At 41.7% G+C, this 21,958-nt stretch overlaps 1 protein-coding gene across 14 annotated transcripts in view; it reads right to left on the reverse strand.

Moving 5' to 3' along the window:
• Window positions 1-21,958, reverse strand: part of immp2l (inner mitochondrial membrane peptidase subunit 2) — a 660,141-nt gene that overhangs the window by 552,165 nt on the left and 86,018 nt on the right. The window contains exon 4 of one of the 14 annotated variants that reach the window (XM_041215719.1): window positions 17,786-17,855. The exons of the other annotated variants lie outside the window; for them this stretch is intronic. Within the exon in view, the coding sequence (XP_041071653.1) occupies window positions 17,801-17,855 (55 nt within the window). The 3' untranslated portion in view covers window positions 17,786-17,800. Of the gene's footprint in view, window positions 1-17,785; window positions 17,856-21,958 lie in introns of those variants that run through there. 14 annotated transcript variants of the gene reach the window in all.

Genomic DNA, 21,958 nt, shown 5'->3' on the forward strand with positions numbered 1-21,958 from the left:
TCCTGATATATATTAATGACCTAGGCTGTGATGTTCAGGGCATGATTTCAAAATTTTCAGATGATGCAAAGATTGGAAATATTGTCAACTGTGATGAGGATAGTCATGAGCTTCAAAAGGACAAAGGCATGTTGGTGGATTGGGCAGGCAAGCGGCAGATGAAGTTCATTGCAGAGAAATATGAAGTGATTCATTTGGGCAGGAAGAATATGGAGAGATAGAATAAAATAAAGGGAGAAACTCTAAAGGAGGTGCAGGAACAGAAAGACCTCGGCACATATGTGCACAAGTCATTGAAGATGGCAGGGCATGTTGAGGGAATAGTTAATAAAACGTATAGTATCTTAAGTTTTATTAACAGGGACATTGAGTACAAGAGTAAGGAGGTTATGTTGATTAGTTAGGTTAGAATAGAGTAAATATAGGAAACACTTAGGTCAAACAGAATCTGTGGAGACAGCTTTCCACCAAATACAGCAGTTTAATTAATAAAAAAGAGTACTTTGCATTTGACAGTGTGCATGACTTCACATAACTGGGGAGATTCTCTTGTAGGATAATGATTAAAACATCATTCAATATATTAAAGCGTCAATTTTCTTCACTTTTGTGATATGCCACAGAGAGTACACACAATATAACCAGAACAGAAAAAAGCTTTGACTGTTGTTTTTACAAGTATGGCGTCCAGCTCTGGGCAACATACTTGAAGGATATGAAAACATTGAAGAGGGTACAGAGGAGATTCACAAGAATAATTCCAGGGATGAAGAACTGTAGCTATGAGGACATATTGGAGAGATAGAGGCTGTTGGCCTTGGAGAAAAGAAGGCTGAGATGTTTTGATAAAGGTATTCACGATCCTGTAGGATCTGGGCGGGATAAATAGTGAGAAACTGTTCCCACTCAAGGGAGCAGCAAGAACTGGAGGGCACAGATTCAAAATAATTGGCAAAAGGAATAGAAGTGATGTCAGGAAAACTTTTTCACCCAGAGAGTGGCCGGAGTCTGGAACAAAATTCTTGAAAGGGTGGTGGAGGCAGGTTCGATCAAGGTACTCAAAAGGGAATTCGATGGCTATCTGAAAAGAAAGAATATGCAAGGTTATGGGGATAAGGCAGGGGAGTGGGACTAGGTAGAATGCTCTCTCAGATAGCCAATGCAAACTTGATGGGCCGGATGGCCTACTTCTGCATTGTAAAGCTTCTGTGATTCTGTGTTCACAGTACAGCAACAGTAATTACTCTAGAAATGTATTATGCATGAAGTGCGCTTTGAAAGGAGTTGCATTTCCTGCACATATTGCTATAATTACAGTGAATATCAGTTAATTGGAATGAGTGAGATGGAGACAATTTACACAGGGCACTTTCTTCAGCACCCATTGATTTCCAATGTATTTAAACCAGTACCAATGGGTTTTGCTCAATGGAAGTAAACTGATGAATAGAATAAGTTCATTTCTGCCTAGCTATCTCAATTAACAGGTGCCAGTTATACATGCTAATAAAATCCTAATAAAAGGCTGGTACTTGTCCAGCAACTGATTAAAAAGCATAATTAACATATTATCAGCATTAAATTCCAGATTCAGCGTGACTAATTCATGGAAATATGTTTGTGTGATTAGAAAAAGGCAGCAGCCCTTGACATTTGCACACCAGGTTCATACCCAGAGGAAGCTTGCTTACAAATAAAGTCACAGAGTGTGCCACATGATCTCCTGCACAGTGACAATTGACTAAATTAGAATTCATAAGAGACTGTAAAACTAAATCATCCATGTCAGGGTGAAGTGGCCACTAATGTTCTTAGAAGGGTTAATTTATGTTGCTTCAAACCATGTCTAATTACAAACATGAAAAAAACAGGTGTCTTCTCCTTGGTTACAATTTACGTTTTATGTGAAACTGCCTTCTCATTTATGTTGTAGCATGTTTTCATAAGAGCACCTGGTCCTCCTCTACTATCTGGAACTGTACTTTTTTCATAAGGTACCCTTAGCAGAAGTGTACACTGAAAGATTAACAATTAGTCAATTTTCAGTGAACTTTTTATTTATGTTACCTCACACTATCATGCCAAATCTCTTTGAAAATGTAGAGTTTAAACATAGACTAATATTAATTTGCAATTAAGTAAAATTATGAAATGCAAAAATCTGGAAAGACAAATTATTCTGTAAACATTCAATGAGAAGTCTGCAAAGGGTGGAATATGCTTTGTAAGAACTTTTCCAAATGGAACAAACATTTAATTTGTTTAGAGATATGTTTATACACATGGAAAATTGAACTAGTTTCATATTCTTTTAAAAGTTCAGGAACAGAATCCAAAATCAATTTATTAATTGTCCAAATGTCAAATATTGTGTTTGCCAAGTCCATTGAGTAATGTTTCATTCAACTTTTGGTTAGTATAGGTCATTGCTTAGAAGTAAACAAACAAATAATGCTACTATGCAAATTTAATTAAACACAGCAGACGAACTGTATGTATTTTTGTAGTCCAATATAATATATTATGCAAGTGTGGAAGAAAGCATAATTGAAAGAATACCACAGAGCATCATGCAAACTTGTCATGGAAATGCAATCACAATTCAATCGTCTATTAACCAATGATGACTAAATCATTTTGAGAAATTACTACCTTTAATTATAAAAGACAAATAATTTAAATTTTACAACACCATTATCAGCACAGGATTAAATTAAAATTGAACAATCTTTCACATAACTCAAAGATGCATATAATACATTGTATAATCAAAATTTCTCTGCATAACTTTGCTAATTCTTAAGCTAATGCAATATCACTGGTGTCAAACTTACTGATGTTGCTGTTTAAACATGGAATTAAATTAATTAAGGCAATTAAAACCCAGGACTCATTGATATACCGTGATTCCTTATCTTAACCGAAAAGAGGTAAGGCGTTGCCAGAGGTTTGTTTAAATCTATGTATTTTACTATTGCCTTAATGGAGGTGTAACTGAGAGTCAGATTAATTAGGGGATTTTTTAAAAAAAGTTATTATCATAGCAATTTGTAGACATATGTGTGTGCTTACAATCTTTTAATTAATAAATGTTTAATTTTGTTTTATAAAAACCTCTTGAGACTTGGTGGTCTTATTACTACTGAATTCAAAGCCTGTATCTCGAATCGTACAAACTGCAAAAACTGGCTATGGCAGTTGTTTCATGTTTCCATCTGGAATTTGAACAACTCAGCATTTACCATCAGCGCTGTCATAATAAAAGAAAACATGGAGGATGAGAGAAAAAAAAACTGTAGCTCTAATATGTTTTAAATGCCATGAAAATTTTATCCATTTATCCAAAGAGAAAGCTATGCACACTCTGAATGGTCAGGTGAGCACTACCCAATGGGATAAAAATTGGACCCCACTGCAACAATTTCAGACACAGAATCAAAAGCACTAAATTCCATTCTGCTATCTCATTGCTGTACTGTTCTATGATTCTATCTGCCACATCCCAAGAGTGACTGAAATACACCAAACTCCAAATTGGGTCAGACAATTTTTCCTCATGGGCAGTCTAAAATAGGTCCTTGCAAATGAAAAGGGTTTATCATCTGCTTTAGGCTGCACCAAGAAATTAGGCTATGCTGAATGAAAAAGGTGTTGTGCCTGCATGACTCAGGTTTGAAACACATGGGCACAAGAAGGCAAGGTCACCATGTTGCTGCCACCAAAACAGTAGGTAAAATTTTCTTTTTAAGGTTGACATGAAGACTGGAGCAAGAGTGCTTCCTGGCTCCACAGCATTCCTCAGGACCACTATCAATCTGCTGATGACCCCCACCCCTTTCAATTCTCCTCCCCACCCCACCTACCCAAGACTTAATGGATGGCTGCTACCAAGAAACAGCAAAAAGTCCATGTGCTTCAAATAGTTGAGCTGTCTAAAGAGGCACGAGGGATGCCAGTGGTTCTCTCATTAAGCTTTGGTCCAATTTCTGGATGGCCTTGTTGGGCCTCTCTCAGTTGACACGTGCTCTGTGAGTGCCACTGGCTTGAAAACAAGCCTTGACCAATTTCCTCCCAAATTGTAATTGTAATTAAGGTTGTCTTCAATTCTTGATTTGCACTGTTAGTGTCAGTCAGGCACCAGTTTAGTTTGGTTTCCTAGGGATGGGGGTGAATTCGACTCCTAACCATCATCCAGTGATGCCCTACATGAAAATACACATTTTAAAATTGTGACGTCACAATTGTGTTTGACTGATGCCTTCATTAAATCAAACTATTTGCTAGCATCAGAGTCTAGGCATATACATGAAGAACAACTACTGTGATAAGGTATCCCTCAATGTCTTAATAAAAGTAGTTAGAAACATTAGCCCAGACTGGTTTTGTTTTACTATAATTTCCACCTAAACACTTCCATCACCTTTTCTAGTTTAAAGCTCCTTCTACAGTCTTTCTTAATCTTGATACCCATTTACTGCTGAATATTCCTAGTCATGAAACCACCCCAACCTCCTCTGAAACTCCAGCTGTCTGAGCCCAAAGTTTTCCAGGTACCAAAGATTCAAACCCTGTGTTGCTTTCAGCCCATGCTTTCCCAATTCTTTTGAGCCTTATTCCCCAGCCCCTATTTTCTTTCACTTATTAGTTCCAGTATATAGAAGTTTACAGCACAGGAGGACATACAACTCATTGATTCTGTGCTCATCAACCTGAAACATTAACTCTGTTTCTCTCTCCACAGATGTTGCCAGACCTGAATATTTCCAACATTTTCTGTTTTTATTTCAGATTTCCAGCATCTGCATTATTTTGCATTTGTTTTGTGCCTATACCAGTCCTTGTATACAGATCCAAAACTAACATTAGTGCTCAGCTCTCTCCCCATACTTGCATACTTTCCACTTCTTGGACAGCATCTCCTTGCCTGATGCTAGTAGCTACCACTAACCTAGTAAAGTTTCTTGCCATAAGCTGCATATGCTGAGATTAAAAACTGAATATGTTGGTAAGGTAAATGTAAAAGCTACACAAACAAATTGGGAGAGAAAAAGAGAAGGCTAACAAATGGAGAATAAGAACCACTAATAGATGGATAAGACATCATGATGAGCAAAGTGTCTGAGGTCCAGAAGAATAGTGATAGTGAAAAGACTCATATGCAATATGTGGACAGTGACAAACAATGGGTGAGTGCCAGTTGCAGGAAGAGAGAGACAATGACACAAAAACAAGCCATATTATTTGGTCAACAGGCCAGTCATGCAAAACAACTTATCCTCCCTCCAACTCACCAGAAGCAGCAACATAGGATCATTGAATAGAACAGCGGAGGAGGAGAGAATTCAGTCTTTAAGTCTGCACTGGTTCTTTCAATGAGGAATCCAGTTAGACTATAGGAGGTCTATTAGTTCTTAAAACACTATGGGCACAAAATTCATTTGTCCTAATTTTTTGGGCATGGGAAGCCATGATTCACAATCTGCCCACTCCCATTGAAAACAGGTAGTACATAGAATTCATGTACCCACCTCAGCTCCCTCAGAGTAGCATAGCTATGAACTGCTCCCACCCTGCCATGGACTCCATTGCACTGTTCACAGTACTGTTCACAATGCAGCGGGACCAAGTGGTGTTGTGAAGCAACCACACGGTCCAGCTTGCCTTCCCTTTTTAAATAGTGCAACGCCTACAAAAGGAAAATTGCAGCAATACACTGCAAGCTGCTGAATAATCATATTTTGGCACCAAGGGAGCAGGAGGAATGCATACCAAATGAAAGAAAAGGTTCCCTACTTTAGTGAAGCTGCCCTGGAAACAATATGCAGAGAATGGAGCCCAGGAAGGAGGTCATATTTCCAGTGGGAGTGTAGAACGCTCAGGATTGTGCCTCTACATGGAATTGGAGCATGTGTCAAGGGTGGTCAATGCTCAAAATGTGGCTCCCAAAACATGGCAGCAGTGCTGGGAAAAAGTTTAATGACCTCACTCTGGTGGTCAAGGTGGGCGAATACATCTGCACATGAGACCTCACACTACTCAATGCACCACATACCCATCATTCATATAGCAGCACTCCCTGATACTCAGGACTCATCCCTAGCATCTTGATACTGCACCTCACTTATGTACACCTTCCAGTCGTGCTAACTGCACACTACATGCCTCACAAGCCTACAACTAGTCAACAATATCAGGCATATTCCCAAATTACATGGACACACACTGAGATGCTGTCTTCTCTCTCGCAGGAGAAGGTGGCACACAACAGGGGGAAAGCCAAAGGACCTGAAGAACACCTGCATCCCCTCAGCACCTTCAAAGGCATGCTGCATGGGGAAATAGGCATAAATGCCACAGAGCAGGTGGCACCCAGAACTGCCAAGGCCATCTAAGTTGCTGCCTTATGCACCTTTTCCACTCACTCCTCACCCTCATCTTCAAAAGTTATCATTGTTGGCTCTTGCCCTTCAATCATCTCAAATACCTTTTCAATAAAAGCAGGATAACACTCACAGATCTGTTGAGGACTGTCAACCATTGCCAAATTTCCAAAGAACTTCACTAAATTTGGTAGATAAAAGCCAGAGAAGGGATCTGAACCTGCACCAATGATCATGTTTGAGATTCTTTCAATGGTTCTCGCTGAGCAAGGTACTGTTGTCCATGCTGAGTCTGAAATTGAAACTGCTGATGGAATGACATGGACCTTCTGCCTTCCTTCCCTGTCTCCCGCCTCACACTTCCCTCACCCTACTCTCCTTTTATGCCTTTGTGCTTCAAGACAGACAAGAACAGTCAGCCATTCAGCCACTGCAGGCTAATAGGCAGAAGAGTGAGAGGAAAAGCAGGCCTCTGAGGAAAAAGCACTGACTTTTACCCTACATTCACAGCCCGCACCCCTGCTGGTACTGCACAAACCTTACAGGCTGGTTTACAGTCAGATTATGGCATGTGTTAAGTTCTCCGACATGAGTAGGCTACAGCCACATCAGGAGGCTAGGTCAGCTCATGGACAAGTTCCCTGGAGGGCAAGGTTGCACTTCAGTTCTGTTGCAGGGGATGCAGATAAGGATCTTGTTGGAGTGGGTCTCAGGGAAAAACGGATGACGATGTACACAGATGCCTGGCTCATTGGCAGCCCTGCCAGATGGCTTCCAGTCACTGGCTAGTAATAATATGGAGGAGTCCAACTCCAACATAGCAAAGGGAATCATGCGGAGTTTGAAGTCCATCCTTTCCACTATGTAAATGGTAGGCACTGCCATGGCAGCATTGGCTGACCAACTAATGACGAGGCATCTGTCGTTCGCTGTCTCAGCTTCCGCAGCAGTACAGGCAGTCTTCCTGATATATCATTGTTGCAATGGATGCTCAGAAAGAGGTCATGGAACCCTTGGCTCATGCTGCCATCATGGATTTGGATCTTAGTACTCAAGAGGTTATGCTCCAGCAGATTGCTAGGATTGCTGAAGTGCTGTCCCATAGAGGTGGTCATGGTACCATATAACATGACCCTGCTGTTCTCCATCTAGGTGAAAGCATTCATGCTCCCATCACTGCCACTCCGCCAGTGCCCCTGGTGCTTCTCAGCTAGTTAGCTTGGACTGCTGCCACCTACCCATGTTAGGGTGGTGCAATCCAAAGCTGGGCCCACAAGGCCAAGACTGCTCAATAGGGTTGCCAACTGTGTTTAATGTATTCCTGGAGGTTTCATGACATGACTTGCCCCACACTCCAGCCATTAGTCAGCCAACACATCCATTCTTGTAACGTACTGCCTTCTGACACCAATTGGAAAGCAAAAAGGCTCATTACCAACTGGATGATGTTTGACTGACAGCCAAAGAGATTTTTTCCCATTTTCAATATTTTTATCCCTGACAAAGAGAAATGTTCAAAGAAAATGACAAAAAAAAACAACCTTTTTTTAATGTCCTGACGATTTTTTTTTCCAGGATTGCACAGAGCAAAATTAGAGATTGATTTTCAATTCCTGGAGACTCCAGGCCAATCCTGGAGGGTAGGCAACCTGACTGCTCCATGGTGTGCTGCAAGGTTATCTGCAGCCTCCTTTAGTGAAAGTTGGCAGGCTTTTTTTTATTCATTCACGGGATGCAGGCTTTGCTGGCTGGGCCAGCATTTATTGCCCATCCCTAGTTGCCCTTGAGAAGGTGGTGGTGAGCTACCATCTTGAGCCACTGCAGTCCATGTGGTGTCGGTACATCCACAGTGCTGTTAGGAAGGGAGTTCCAGGATTTTGACTCAGTGACAGTGAAGGAACCGCGATATATTTCCAAGTCAGGATGGTGAGTGACTTGGAGGGGAACTTCCAGGTGGTGGTGTTCCCATCTATCTGCTGCCCTTGCCCTTCTAGGTGATTGTGGTTGTGGGTTTGGAAGCTGTCTAAGGAGCCTTGGTGAATTCCTGCAGTGCATCTTGTAGATGGTACACACTGCTGCGACTGTGCGTCGGTGGTGGAGGGAGTGAATATTTGTGGATGTGGTGCCAATCAAGCAGGCTGCTTTGTCCTGGACGGTGTCCAGTTTCTTGAGTGTTGTAGGAGCTCATTCATCCAGGCAAGTGGGGAGTATTGCATCACACTTCTGACTTGTGCCTTGTAGATGGTGGGCAAGCTTTGGGGAGTCAGGAGTTGAGTTACTTGTCGCACGATTCCTAGCCCATGACCTCTCTTGTAGCCACAGTATTTATATGGCTAGTCCAGTTCAGTTTCTAGTCAACGGTAACCCCAGGGATGTTGATAATAGGGGAATCAGTGATGGTAATACCATTGAATATCAAGGGGCGATGGTTGGATTCTCTCTTGTCCCTACAACCACACCAACCCCCTCCACTTCTCTCCCCCCACCCCCACACACCTTAAACCAGCTTATATTTCAACCCTTTCTTGGACTCGAACGCAAGTTCTGTCGAAGGGTCATGAGGACTCGAAACGTCAACTCTTTTCTTCTCCGCCGATGCTGCCAGACCTGCTGAGTTTTTCCAGGTAATTCTGTTTTTGTTTTGGATTTCCAGCATCCGCAGTTTTTTTGTTTTTATCCCAGAACATCTGATTCATTCAGAACTCAGTCTTGGCAGGAGGCTCCCAAGAGGACAGTGGAAACAAGCCATTTCAAAACCCATCAAAATGGAGTGGAAGCAAGTCATCCTCAATCCTAAGGAACTGCTGAAGAGGAGACTGCATAGGAACGCCCTCAAGACAGGCTCTAAGGAGATGCACAAGGGTGATTTATTCTGTTTTATTTGTGTAATCAATGTGCTGATGGAAAACTTGTTGGGTGAAAACGTTTGCCATTGGCCTTTTTTGAATGATGTTCCTCAAGGGGACTTTGTGATGGACAGTTTGAAATGTTGCGGCTGGGGAGGGTGATTTCAACTGAAGTGAACCCTCACAATAAGGTCCCTCTTGCTCTGACCAGTTGCATATCATAGATCTGGTCTCCTTCCTTCCACCTCTTGCTCTTCCCAAGATAGTCTCTGGGTCCTACGAGATAGTGGCTGGGCCCTCACAATTCTAAGGCTATGGAGGATGCAGCATACTAGTCTAAAGTCAATAAAATGGCTAGAAAAGTGAGGTGTATCACTGAATAATAAATACAGGGTACCTGTAATAAGTTCCCACCCATGGCGCCATCTGCGATTCTGCTTGTGGAAGAAGATTCAGAGTCTTGATGTACTCTGCTGGGAGGCTTTCATCTTCATCTGCCTCAGCAACATTGGTTTTTGCTTCATAAGTTTGTCTTTTATTTTATAGATTGATATTATTTCTTGCGCATTTATAAATGCGTATTGCTCGAGTGTATCTATCAACCTGTCACACATCTTAATATCATCTATGGGCACTTTCTCCACCATATTCACTATGTCATTCTCTCTATTCTGTTTTTATCAAGTTGATCTTGATATAACACCATCAAAAAAAGTGCGTTTTTTGGATGTGTACAGTTCACAGATTTGCAGATAAAGGATACGCAAGCTGTACCTCTGGGCATGATAAACTGTGACACACTGCTGATGCTGCAAGCTTCAACCTGGAAAGACACCTTTGCATAGGATGCAAGAATGATGGTGACCTTCACAGCCACTGGGAGGGCTGTCCTTGTTCTAGTTTAAAGCTCCAAGTTATTGTGAAGGGGAAGGCACAACTCTGTCACTACCTCCTTTGTGAAGCACAGTGTCATGAGGATCTGCTCCTGCCTCATTGCAATGTAGGAGTGATGTTCCTGGCAGACCCCTTGTGGGTATGCCCTTCAATGCAGGGCCCTCCTTCCCCTCCCTCTACACAGAATTTCCCCTCTCTGCTTTCTCCTCCGCATAGCCTGTTCATGCTGCAGAGCAAGTGGCATTGCAGTGCTGCCCCCATACCTATGAAAGGCAATGTTATTTTCTGCCTTTCTGCGGTTAGCAAAAGCCTCCAAATCTACAATTCCTACAACTCACCACAATGCTTTCACAAACTCAGCTGCAACTTTAATAGCCCAAGTACAGGGCCCATCTTGCTTTAGAAAGCTTGTCTCAAGTGCAGAGTGGTGCAATGCAAATTAATTTTGTGCCCTATTTTATACATTCATTGAATCATGAAAAAGATTACAGTTAATAATAACCTTTTGTTTGTAATAATTCCATATCAGCCACTATTTTGTGAAGTCATAAACTGTTTCAAGGCTCAAGTAAAATAGGTTCTATTTCTAAATAGAATACCGCAACTTCCAGAAAAAGTTGACTTTCTCGTTTTCACCTACTCATATGAGGATGCAGTACTGTTTGTTATGGTATAAAGCATTCTTAACAACAATCATGAATCTTTCTCATTCCTAGAGCAGAAAATGCATGTGGCACTGCAAACTGAATTTATTCTGACCGACAATGACTAAGGCTGTGGGAATACAGAACAGCTGGAGATAATTCTTTTGTCAGTCAGCTGACTGCATTTTCAGTCAATTTAAGGTGATGAAAGCACCTTTAATATCTTTTAAAAAGGAAAAGAAAAATGTGGGCCAGGATTTTACGTCGCTTTTGCAGGTGCGTGCTCAGCTCGACAGCACGTGGAATCATGAGAGAAGACATCGGGTGCGTGTCCCAGCGTCTTCACGCAGTTGCGCAATGTTTCACTCAGCAGGCGCACGCAGCAGTTAGAAGTGTGCCTGCTGACAATTAAGCAGGCAATTAAGCCCATTAAGGAGGCAACTGATAACGATTTTACATAGCCCGTCCACTTTTACAGTTGGCAATCAAGCCAATTGGCCAGGTGGCCATCATGTTTTCACTACAACCCCGATCCAGGGTGGGATGAAATGTCAGGGGTGAAATATGATTAAAAAAAGATGTCTGGGGACTGAGGTTTTTTGAGTTCTGCTGTCAGGTGCTGGAAAGTGTTGCATACACAGTTTGCTGTATTTTTTCCTTTCCATTTAATTTGTACAGGTCTGCAGCTCCCTGAGGCAGCTCTGTAGCAGCTGTCTACCTTTAGGGAGTTCATCAGATGCACCCGCCCGCCCCCAGCAGCACTCAGCCTTTCTCAGCACACATTTCACGCTGGCTGCATTTTGCGCCTGCTTCCGGGCCCGGCGAGCGCAAGATTCAGGCCATTAAGTTTAAGGTAAAATGAAGGATATCCTCAATCTTCAATTGTTCAGCAAAGCTTATGAACTGGCTTATTCTCTTTCTAACTATGGTGATTTTCTTCCAAATTCTCCCATGAAGTTTTCAGCAGTTACATCCAAAATACACTAAGCAAAACAACAGTGGGTCCCACTTCTTGTCAACTCTTTTCCATGGGGACTTCCGATCTATTTTTTTGAAGTTACAAATCTTTTCAATATAGTCCTACTCATCTTTGATTTAACATCAGCCATTTTTCAAACTCCACTGTTCACCATCTTAACCCAGCACTGCACATCTGCACCATAAAAAAATTAAGGCCATTAAAAAAAAATTAAGTCACTGCATCTTGGACTCTTTTTAGGTACATTTCTGCAGAAAATCATTTTTACTTCTATATTTCCTCCAGTTCATCAAATGTTTCTGTTGCCATCTCAAGAAGCTTGCAATCGCCATTGTCCTAATCCCATCCAATATACTTAAATTTGAAATGTATCCACATTAACCCATAGGTTTCTTTCTTGGTCTAAAGAATGCACCATGTTCCATTTACTACTTTGTCCCTCTTTTAGTTCCTTGCTCCCACAAGATGGAAAGAGCCCAACTAGTCCAGGTTGGTATTTATCCTTTGCATTATCATTACTAGTCTTGCCTTGTTTCAGTATCATTTGCAAACTTTGTGCTTATGATTACCTTAACTAAAGTACTTAAAATGGCAAGAGAGTTATCCTAATGACTCGTCAAATTATTCTGAGAGTAGCTGAGCTATACAGTCCAGGAAGGTCTTAATTTCAATTGATTGACTGAGTTATTTGACCTCCATCTGGGCAATGACAAGTGTTCCAAGTGGCAGATAAAATGGCTTCTGCCTCAATCCTTTACTTACAACAGAATGACATCAGAGGTCAATTAACTACGGCAAGTCACAGTACAGAACAGGCATCCATGCACAAAGGCAGTTCCCCAAACATTCCCCTTTGCATAAAAAGAAAAAAAACACACATAGCATGCATTATCATGTGCAGTTGCAAGATACTCACATACATGGCCTATAAAGAAAGTCATCACGTGTGAACAGAAAATTGTTCATTCTAGGATGTCGCACTTTCATCTGTCTCTGAACACTCATTGCACACCTAATCTTTAAAGAAATCAAGTTTTCTAATAAGACCACAAGATGTAGGAGCAGAAGTAGGCCACATGGCCCATCGAGTCTGTCGCGCCATTCAATGAGATCGTGGCTGATCTGATAATCCTCAACTCCACTTTCCTGCCTTTTCACCATAATCCTTGATTCCCTCACTGATTAAAAATCTGTCTACCTCAGCCTTGAATATACCTAACGACCCAGCTTTGACAGACCTGTATGGTAAAGAATGCCACAGATTAACTACTCTCCGAGAAGAAATTCCTCCTCAACTCTGTCTTAAGTGGGCGACCACTTATTGAGATTATGCCCTCTGGTCCTAGACTATCCCACAAGGGGAAACAACTTCTCAGCATCTACCCTGTCAAGCTCCCTAAGAATCTTATATGTTTCAATAAGGTCGCCTCTCATTCTTCTAAATTCCAATGAGCACAAGCCCAACCTACATAACCTCTCCTCGTAAGAAAATCCCTCCATGGACGGGATCAACCTAGTGAGCCTTCTCTGGAGTGCCTCCAATTTCAGTATATCTTTCCTTAGATAAGGAGACTAAAACTGTTCACAGTATTCTAGGTGTGGTCTAATTAGTGCCTTGTATAGTTTTAGCAAGACTTCCCTATTTTTAAATTCCATTCCCTTTGAAATAAAGACCAACATTCCATTTGCCTTGCCTATTTCCTGTTGAACTTGCATATTAGCTTTTTGGGATTCATGCACAAGGACTCCCAAATCTTTCTGTGCTGCAGCCTTCTGCAGTCTTTCTCCATTTAAATAATATTGGTTTGTGTATGGGTTGTAATTGGTTCTGTAGGTTCCTGGGGTGATTTTGTCTCTCGGGGGAATATCGTTACCGTAGTGAGTTTACTGCTGATCCATTGCATTCATTAGGGAGCAGTTGACTTCTGGAACTGATGGTTGTTCCATTTCTTGTTCAGTTAGCAAAATCAACCCTTCTTCAGCTGTCTGCCATGAAGCAGCAGCTTCCCCGGTTGCAAATGGATATCTGCGATTGTGACGATATGCCTGTTTGTTCACTTTCACCAGGTACGATCGAGGCGATGACTGCTTTACACAAGTTCCAAGTTACCAAGTGGGCTGAATTTTGTTGAGTGCATTGAATGTTTGCACTCTGACCATCTCTCCAACTCTCAACTCTGGTAATGATTTGGCCGCTTTATCAAAGCAAAATTTGGCTTCCTGTTTTTTCACTTTGATTTTGTCATGCACTCCAGTTACTAGTTCTGGTTTCAGTTTTTTAGCTATTGGAGGAGAGTTTGGGTGTGGCATGACTGGACAGAACTACTTTCCATGCCATCTGTAGGTGTGTTTCTCCATTGTATGATCGCCTTCCACATCTGTGCTGAATCTACTCAATTTTATGATCCCTTTGACAATTTTCACAGCTGCCTCAGCCTTTCCATTTGACTGAGGATAGTGTGGAGGTGATGCATAGTGTTGAATTTCCCAATCAATTATGAAGTGCCTGAATTCTTCACTCTTGAACTGAGGACCATTGTCACTCATCATAATGTCAGGAATCCAATGACGACTGAAGTGTGCTTTCAGGCATTCTACGATTTCACTATCTCACAATCTCTATGATTGTTGACGTCAGTTTGTCTAACCCCCAGTAGTCTGAATAGTGGTTGATGGTGACGAGATAATCAGTTCCAAAGAAAGTGAAGAGGTCAGCTCCAAGCTTCATCCATGGTCTGTCTAGGATGACATGAGTCATGAGTGGCTCTTTAGCTTGCTTAGCTTGATATTCGTTACAAGCACTGCACAGGATGATGTGGTCTTTAACTTGTTGCTCATGTTTGGCCAGTAGAGCACTTTGCTTGCCTTCCTTAGACTAGACTCAATTCCTTGATGGCTTGCATGGATGCACTTAAGCATCTCTTTACTCATTTCCTCAAGGGTGATAACTCTATTTCTTTATACAAAATGCCACCTTGGGCAATCACTTCATCTCTGCTCGCACAACACTCTCTTATAGCAACAGGTGTGTCCTTGATGGTTTCAGGCCATCCTGTCATCACTACTTCTTGCGGCACTTGCAGAGTTGCACCTCATTGTGCAATTTGTTTGATCTGAGCAAGATGCTTGTCTGTCAGATTCAATATCTCTGCTGTGTTGATGACTTCCAGAACATGTCATGCTGTTGTACCAGCGTCATCAAATTTCATCAAATGGAGTGGCTCTCTACAGCATGTCGGTGACATACATCTGTTTCCCTTGCTTGTACTTCACTCTGCAAATGAAGTAACAACCTTTGCAGATGCTTTGGAACAGATAGAAGCGGTTTGAGAAAGATGCTTTGCAGTGGCTTGTGGTCAGACTCTACAATCACTTTCTCTCTCCCAAACAGGTACTGATTAAATGTTCATAAGTAAAAGCAATAGCTAGGCACTCTTTCTCAATCTGTGCGTTGTGACATACAGCTTGCGTTAATGCTTTGGATGCAAATGCAACTGGTTGTCCTTGCTGCATGGGGGTTGCTCCAAGTCCTGTTTCGCCGGCATCACACTGCAGGGTGACTTAGTCATTGACATCGTTGTACCTCAGCCCTGGCATTGTCGTTACTTGTTTTTGATGCGCATGAAACCTGCTTCTGTTTCTGTGCCCCAATACCACAGAACATCCTTTGCAGTCAACTTGTGCAGAGGTTCACACTCTGCCCATGAATTGGGCGAGAACTCGGCTAGGTAGTTCACAAATCCTACAAACTGCTGAACCACCTCCACATCTGTTGGTTGCTGTATCTCTGCCACAGTGTGTAGCTAGTCAGGATCAGGGCAAAGCCCTTTTACTGTCTGTACATTACCTATGTACTTGACTTCAGTCATCTTCAGTTGCAGTTTTTTCTTATTCAACTTCAGGTTCATCTGGTGATCTCTAGCAGTCTCACTGGATTCTGATCATGGTCTGCAATGGTTTCTCCCAGCATATCCCCACATCCATAAGCTAGCAGGTCATCCACGATCACTTCCACTCCTGGAAGGTAACTGACTATCTCATGCATCAGGTGTTACCAGTCCAAGTTTGTGACCAAGCTGAGATGAGTAGATTTTGCTTAGTGTCTACTATTTGGAATTATAGATTTTTTTTTCCCATTGCATTGGGGTGAGCATTGTTCCAGCATATAGCCTCAACTTTACCTTTGACAGCTCCATTTTCGGGTCACTATCTTGAGCAATTTCACACAGGGCTGCGAAGCTCATGATGGTTGCACGTAGCACCAGTGTCTACCTGACACTTAACATTAATTTGATGTTTTCCTTTTGCAGTCATCATTCCAATAGTCACAACCCATTTTTTACCTTGAGACTTGACAGTGCCAACCTGTTCTAAAGTGTAGAGTGATTTGTCTGAATCATCGTCTGTTATCTCTCTAGCAATCATCTTTATAGGTTTGCTTTTCTTCTTTCTAGCAAAATACTTGTGTGAAAAGTGACTCAGCTTCTTGCAGTTAGAGCACTGCTTTCCCCAAGCTGGACATGCTTCCTTTTCTTTTGTATGGTGTCCTCCACAATATTTACATCCAGTACTCTGGCCTTTCTGCTGGCCCTTCTATAAATAGTCTTCCTTTTCTCCATTGTCTTGTGCTGGGAAGACCTGAATGTCTCTCCACATGGTGAAAAAGCTTGTCAGTTTTCCCACCAATAATCTTCAGCCGATGATTAACTGCCTCAGAGCTGCTGCACATGTCAATAGCTTTCTTGAGTGTAGGTTTCTCTTCTCTTGGTAGACATGCTCTCATGGTAATATCTCTGTTCCTAAGACAATCCTATCCCTGATCAGATAATCCTTCAGTTGCCCAAACTCACCAGATTCAGTCAGATGCTCCAGTGCAGTCATTCTCTTCCTTTTCCGGAGCTCTGGTGTTGAACACATAGCATTCATAAATAACATTAGTAGAGGGTTCAAAGTGTGTCTTCAAAGCCTTCACAAGACCAGCTTTTCTGCTCCTCAGTAAGGTCTAGGGCGCAATATAGCCTGTAGCACTTATTCCCCAGCACTGATAACAGATGCAACTCTTATTTGTTCAGGTTTCTTGTGAAACTCTGTGACAATTTCATAGTTCTGCTATTGAGACTGAAACATTTCCATTTCATTCTCAAATCTGCCTTCATCTCCATGGGAGCCAGTACAGAACATCCAAAGCCATACTGATGCACTCAGCAGTCAATGTCCTGTACAAAGTTGCAGATTGAAGTTTTAATTATTCACTGCGGTTTCTCACAATAGCTGGCTCTCTTTCAGCTATCAAAATCCACTCAAGTTCAGCTGCACAATCCTGATGCCATGTTCCACCTGGTAGATAAAATGGCTTCTACCTCACTCCTTTACTCACAAAAGAAGGACACCAGAGGCCACATGACTCAGAGTTAACATGACCATGGCAAGTCACGGTACATAACAGGCAACTGTGCACAAAGGCATTTCTCCAAGCAAATAGGTTCTACAATTGACCTAGTTTGGGAAGGAGAGGGAGGGAAGAAAGTTGGCTTGGGCCCCCACTCCTAATATTCTCCAATGATTCCAGCTAGAAGTGTATCCAGAATGACTGTGGGTACAGAATTAGGCTCAACTGTGAAGCTCCCTAGTGTCTGCAAACACTAATTGTTACAGCTCACAAGGTTTGGTGGGTCACTTGTGTAAGGTATGAGAAAGTGCTACAGAATTATAATCCAGTTAAGGTTAATTTCTTCAGGGGAGAGAAGAGAAAAATTGCAATGAAAAACAGTAAATAACCTATAAACACATGAAAAGTTTCATTTTATGGCTAGCAAAGGGAGTGAATTTTTTTATATGTTGCCATACTTTTCCACCTAATTTGCGACTTACCTTATTATTAAAAAGCTTTCCGAAAATCCCGTCCACACTATCAGCTTGCAATATCTTTAAAGAAATCCATCAATTGAGCTAAACATGATCTTACGCATTCTGAATCTATACATATATGTTTTTCCAAGTATTTACCCAATGGATCCTCCAAATCTGTTTCAAAAGCTGCCACAACAGATGCTGAACTTAGTATTTTGTCAGGTACGTTTGCTGCTTATCCAAAAGTAGGACAGGAAACATTCTAAAATTGAACATTACGAGTATAGTTAATATTCATGCAAATAGACTTCCATGGGTGGAAGCAAAGAATACGGAACACTATAAAATAAATTTCCAACAGAAGGAACTTAAGCAAGTAGTTTTAGTGTGCTCTATCCTGCAATTATACCGTACAAAAATAAATCTGCTAACCATATAGAGAAAGTTGAGTACATTCTACAGGTTTAATAATTGCTTAAATTATACATTACTAAGGATTTCCAGATATGATTAAGTGATAAGGCGACCACACAATAAAAGGTTTTATTCACTACTACAAATATTTTGAAACAAAAATATACAATGACAGAAAATATTAATAAAAGCAATGTTTCAACTTTTGCCCAATTTACATGCCAGCTTGGCTCTGTTGGTAATACTCACCTCTGATTCAGAATGTTGTTGTTTCAAGCCCCACTCAGAGACTTGAGACCAATATCTACACTGACATCAGAGAGTGATTTGAATGTGGAACTCAGTACTGCAAAATGTAGTTGAATCAAATAGCAGAGGTGAATTTAAGGAGAATCCAGATAAGCACAAGAAAAAAGAATATAAGGTGATAAGTGTTAGATGAAGAGAGGTGGAGTGAGGCTCGTATGGAGCATAAACACTGACATGGACCAGATGGGCCATTTGAACTGAGTCTATGCTGCGCATGTGTAATCCTATATAATGACGTTTCACTGCAGTAATGAACAAGTGCCACATTGTCAGAGGTTTTATCTTTAGGATGAAATGTTAAACTAAAGCCCAGAGTACTGGTTCAGGTGGGTGAAAATGGTACCGTAATCTGGTTGCCTTGGCCACCAATTATTTCCCTCAACCAATATCCCTAAACAAACCACTAATCAACTCAACTCATGGGGTCTTGCAGAGCAGGAATTGCCTTCTGTATTTACATACATAACATTATAGCAAGAAGTGATTCAGTGGCACAGTATACTCTTGGAAAAATTGTGAAATCATGCAAGGATTCACAGGCTGACATACCACAATAGAAACACTTCTTCAACTGCCATAACCACCTTTAGGTCAACCAAAATGGTGGCTTGTTCTTTATGGTGGGACGATTTTATGGCCTACCACAACACATATGATGAAGGGAGCCACCTACACTTAACTGATGCAAATATACCACTGGATCTTAACCCAGAGTTTGAAGCTGAACTCCAGTCTCCATTTGCAAGATGTTTGAAGTGAGGTTCAAATACTGCATCTTCTGATTCAGAGACAGGAATACTATCAATGGCTCACTGTCATTCAGTTGACAGGAAGTACCTTGGGCATTCTGAGTATATGTTAATGGGCCACAAATGCAAGTTTTTAACAAATTAAGATTCAGAGTAGCTGAACCTCAACAACGCTGCATCTACAATTATCATATGGTATGAATGTTGGAGTATGACTATTAAAATTTAGAACAAAAGAGTATGCTTATTTTGAAAATTTCACTTGAATTTATAATTATTTCCTGCATATAGACAGCTATACAAAGTGATTTTTCTACAGGGAATGTGGCTGGAACTCACTCAATCACTAAACCAATATTTGAGACTATAAAAATACAGTTATTTCCATTTAATAAGATCTAAACACCAGAAAGGTTACACCAGAGTCACTGGAACATTGTCTCTGCACTGCAAATGAGAATACTTCTGAAAAATTGATTTTCCACTGTTTTGGCTAGACTGTAATAGGAAATTGTGACCTGCAATTCCCTCAAGAAATGCTACCAATTGGCATTTGGAAGATGTGTTCTGTGACACATGCTAATAACTATTCCTGTGCGCTATTTATCAACAATTTTATGAAAAAACTAAGGAATATGTTTTAAAAACTCTCCTTTATTTGAGTGTAATCAAAATGGAGTCCTTCATTTGCAAATTTAATGTTGCCTTTATATTGATATGACAGATCATTATGAAATTTTACAACACTGCAGTTTTCATTCAAATCAGTTGATCAACTGTGGTGTTTTCCATGGGGAGTCTATTCCAAATGCAGTAACCAGATTAAACAGAACTGGGACCTCGGTGAGGGAAGAAGGTAGGTAGAGAGATGGAAAATGAGGAAGAAATGGAAGAATGGAGAAGAGGAGGGGGGAGAGAATGATGGGGGTGGGTAGGAGAAGAGTACAGAGGAGAAAGGAGAGATGGACAGGAGAAATGAGAGGAGGGCAGGGAACAAGGGAGATGGGAAGATGAGGAAGTATATGGAGGGGAAGAAGCTAGGATGGAAGAGAGGAAAGGAAGACGCGGAAGGGAAGAAACTGGGGAGGGGAAGAACAGGAGGCAAAAGGATGGGGAAGACTAGGTCAAAAGAAGAGAGCAAAATTGGAAGCAGATGGAGAAAGGGGAAGAACAAGGGTTCACACTACCTGAATACCTCAACGTCTTGGGTTGTCTGTGGGCCTGGAGTGCAATGAATTACATCAGCTTTCTGGTGAACATGGATGCATTGTATCTGCAAGCCTTAGGGATGGGTATTTTAAATTAAAAGGAATGGTGGACTGTGTGAAATTCATTCATCATGACTGTAATGGCTTGGAATATGTTAATTTGATCACTTGTTTCAACAGTAATAAAACAATGGAAAGAGCTTGTGAGGGCAATGTAACCATGACGCTTATAAGGGAAATATAACTATAGTAACAGAATGATTGGAAGGGATTGAGAAGAGTTAAAGGCATGTTTGATGGATCTATGTTTCTGATGTCAGTTATATGTATCTTTGATATACTGTGATTTAATGATAGTATGCATTAGTATCAGAGTTGTGAAGAATCCACTGCATGTTGTACTCTTACTGGAATCATGAAATTTGATGTACCTGAGCACGCATACTGGAATGTGAGGCATGATGTGTCAATAAAACCTGAGCACACACACAATACCATGCAGTTTTTAAAATTCTTTAATGGGGTGTGGTCGTTGTTGGCAAGGTCAGCATTTGTTGCCCATCCCTAATTGCCCTTGAACTGAGTGACTTGCTAGGCCATTGCAGGGGGCAGTTGAGAGTCAATAAAGATCTGATTCTGCATTACAACTGCATGTGGGTGTACTCTGATGTTGAGACAAATTAGAAGAAGAAACCAGTCCAACAGAGGGTAAGGAGGGGCAAAAGATAGGAGTAAAGGAGAGGGGGGAGAAAAAGTGGAGGAAAATGAAGAGGAGGCAAAAGGCCAGGAGAAAAGAAGAGCACACAAGGGAAAAGACAATAGGCAAAATCGTCGCAGATTTGCACTAAGTGCGGTAGCGGGTAGGTAAAACAACATTTTACCCGTCGGCCAGACTGGTGGCTTTTCACACTGTATTGTCCCAAACCCACCACATTAACTATGCATTCTCAGGAAACATGCCGTTTCCAAGGTGCGCAGGTTCCCATTCGCCCGCCACACCCCACCCTCATCACCTCGTTGCTTCATCATGCCGGCGCCATATTTAAAGTCCAGCCACATGCACACCTGCCAGTGCTTTCAGCCCACAACTGTTGCAAGGAAGACACGGCCCAGAAGAGCAAAAATATTGCAACACCCAGGTTTAGTGATGCACCCCTCAAGCGCCTTTTGGACGCTGTGGAGGCCCGCCATGATGTTCCCTACTCATGCTCTGGCTGCAGGAGGGGCAGAGACATCACCGGTCCAATGTGGGCAGCCATGCAGTAGTGGTCAGTGTCAATGCCCTGCAAAAGAGGACAGCCACCCAGTGTCACTACAGGGTGAATGGTCTCATCCATTCCACAGGGTAACTCGCTCTTCTCATTACTCTCAACTCACATATTCACAAATCCACAGGTATCTCACACATTAAGGGACAACACCACTAACTCTCTCTCACACCCTCATATCTCCATCAGTCTCATATCCTCTCAAGCTCGCATCCTCACCACACAAACATTCCATGCAGTGCCATACATTCTTTTTACTCCCTCTCCATCTGTTTCCATGCAGGAAAAGCCTGCTTACATCGGCAGGGAGACATCCGAGACGGGTGGAGTGGCTTGCATTAGGCCCCTCCCCCACTTTGAGGAGCATGCCATCACGCTGACTGGTGAGGACGTGGACCCTGCCTGTGGTGACGTTGA

The sequence above is a fragment of the Carcharodon carcharias genome, chromosome 21 (assembly GCF_017639515.1).
Source record: "Carcharodon carcharias isolate sCarCar2 chromosome 21, sCarCar2.pri, whole genome shotgun sequence".
NCBI classification, from domain to species: Eukaryota; Metazoa; Chordata; class Chondrichthyes; order Lamniformes; family Lamnidae; genus Carcharodon; species Carcharodon carcharias.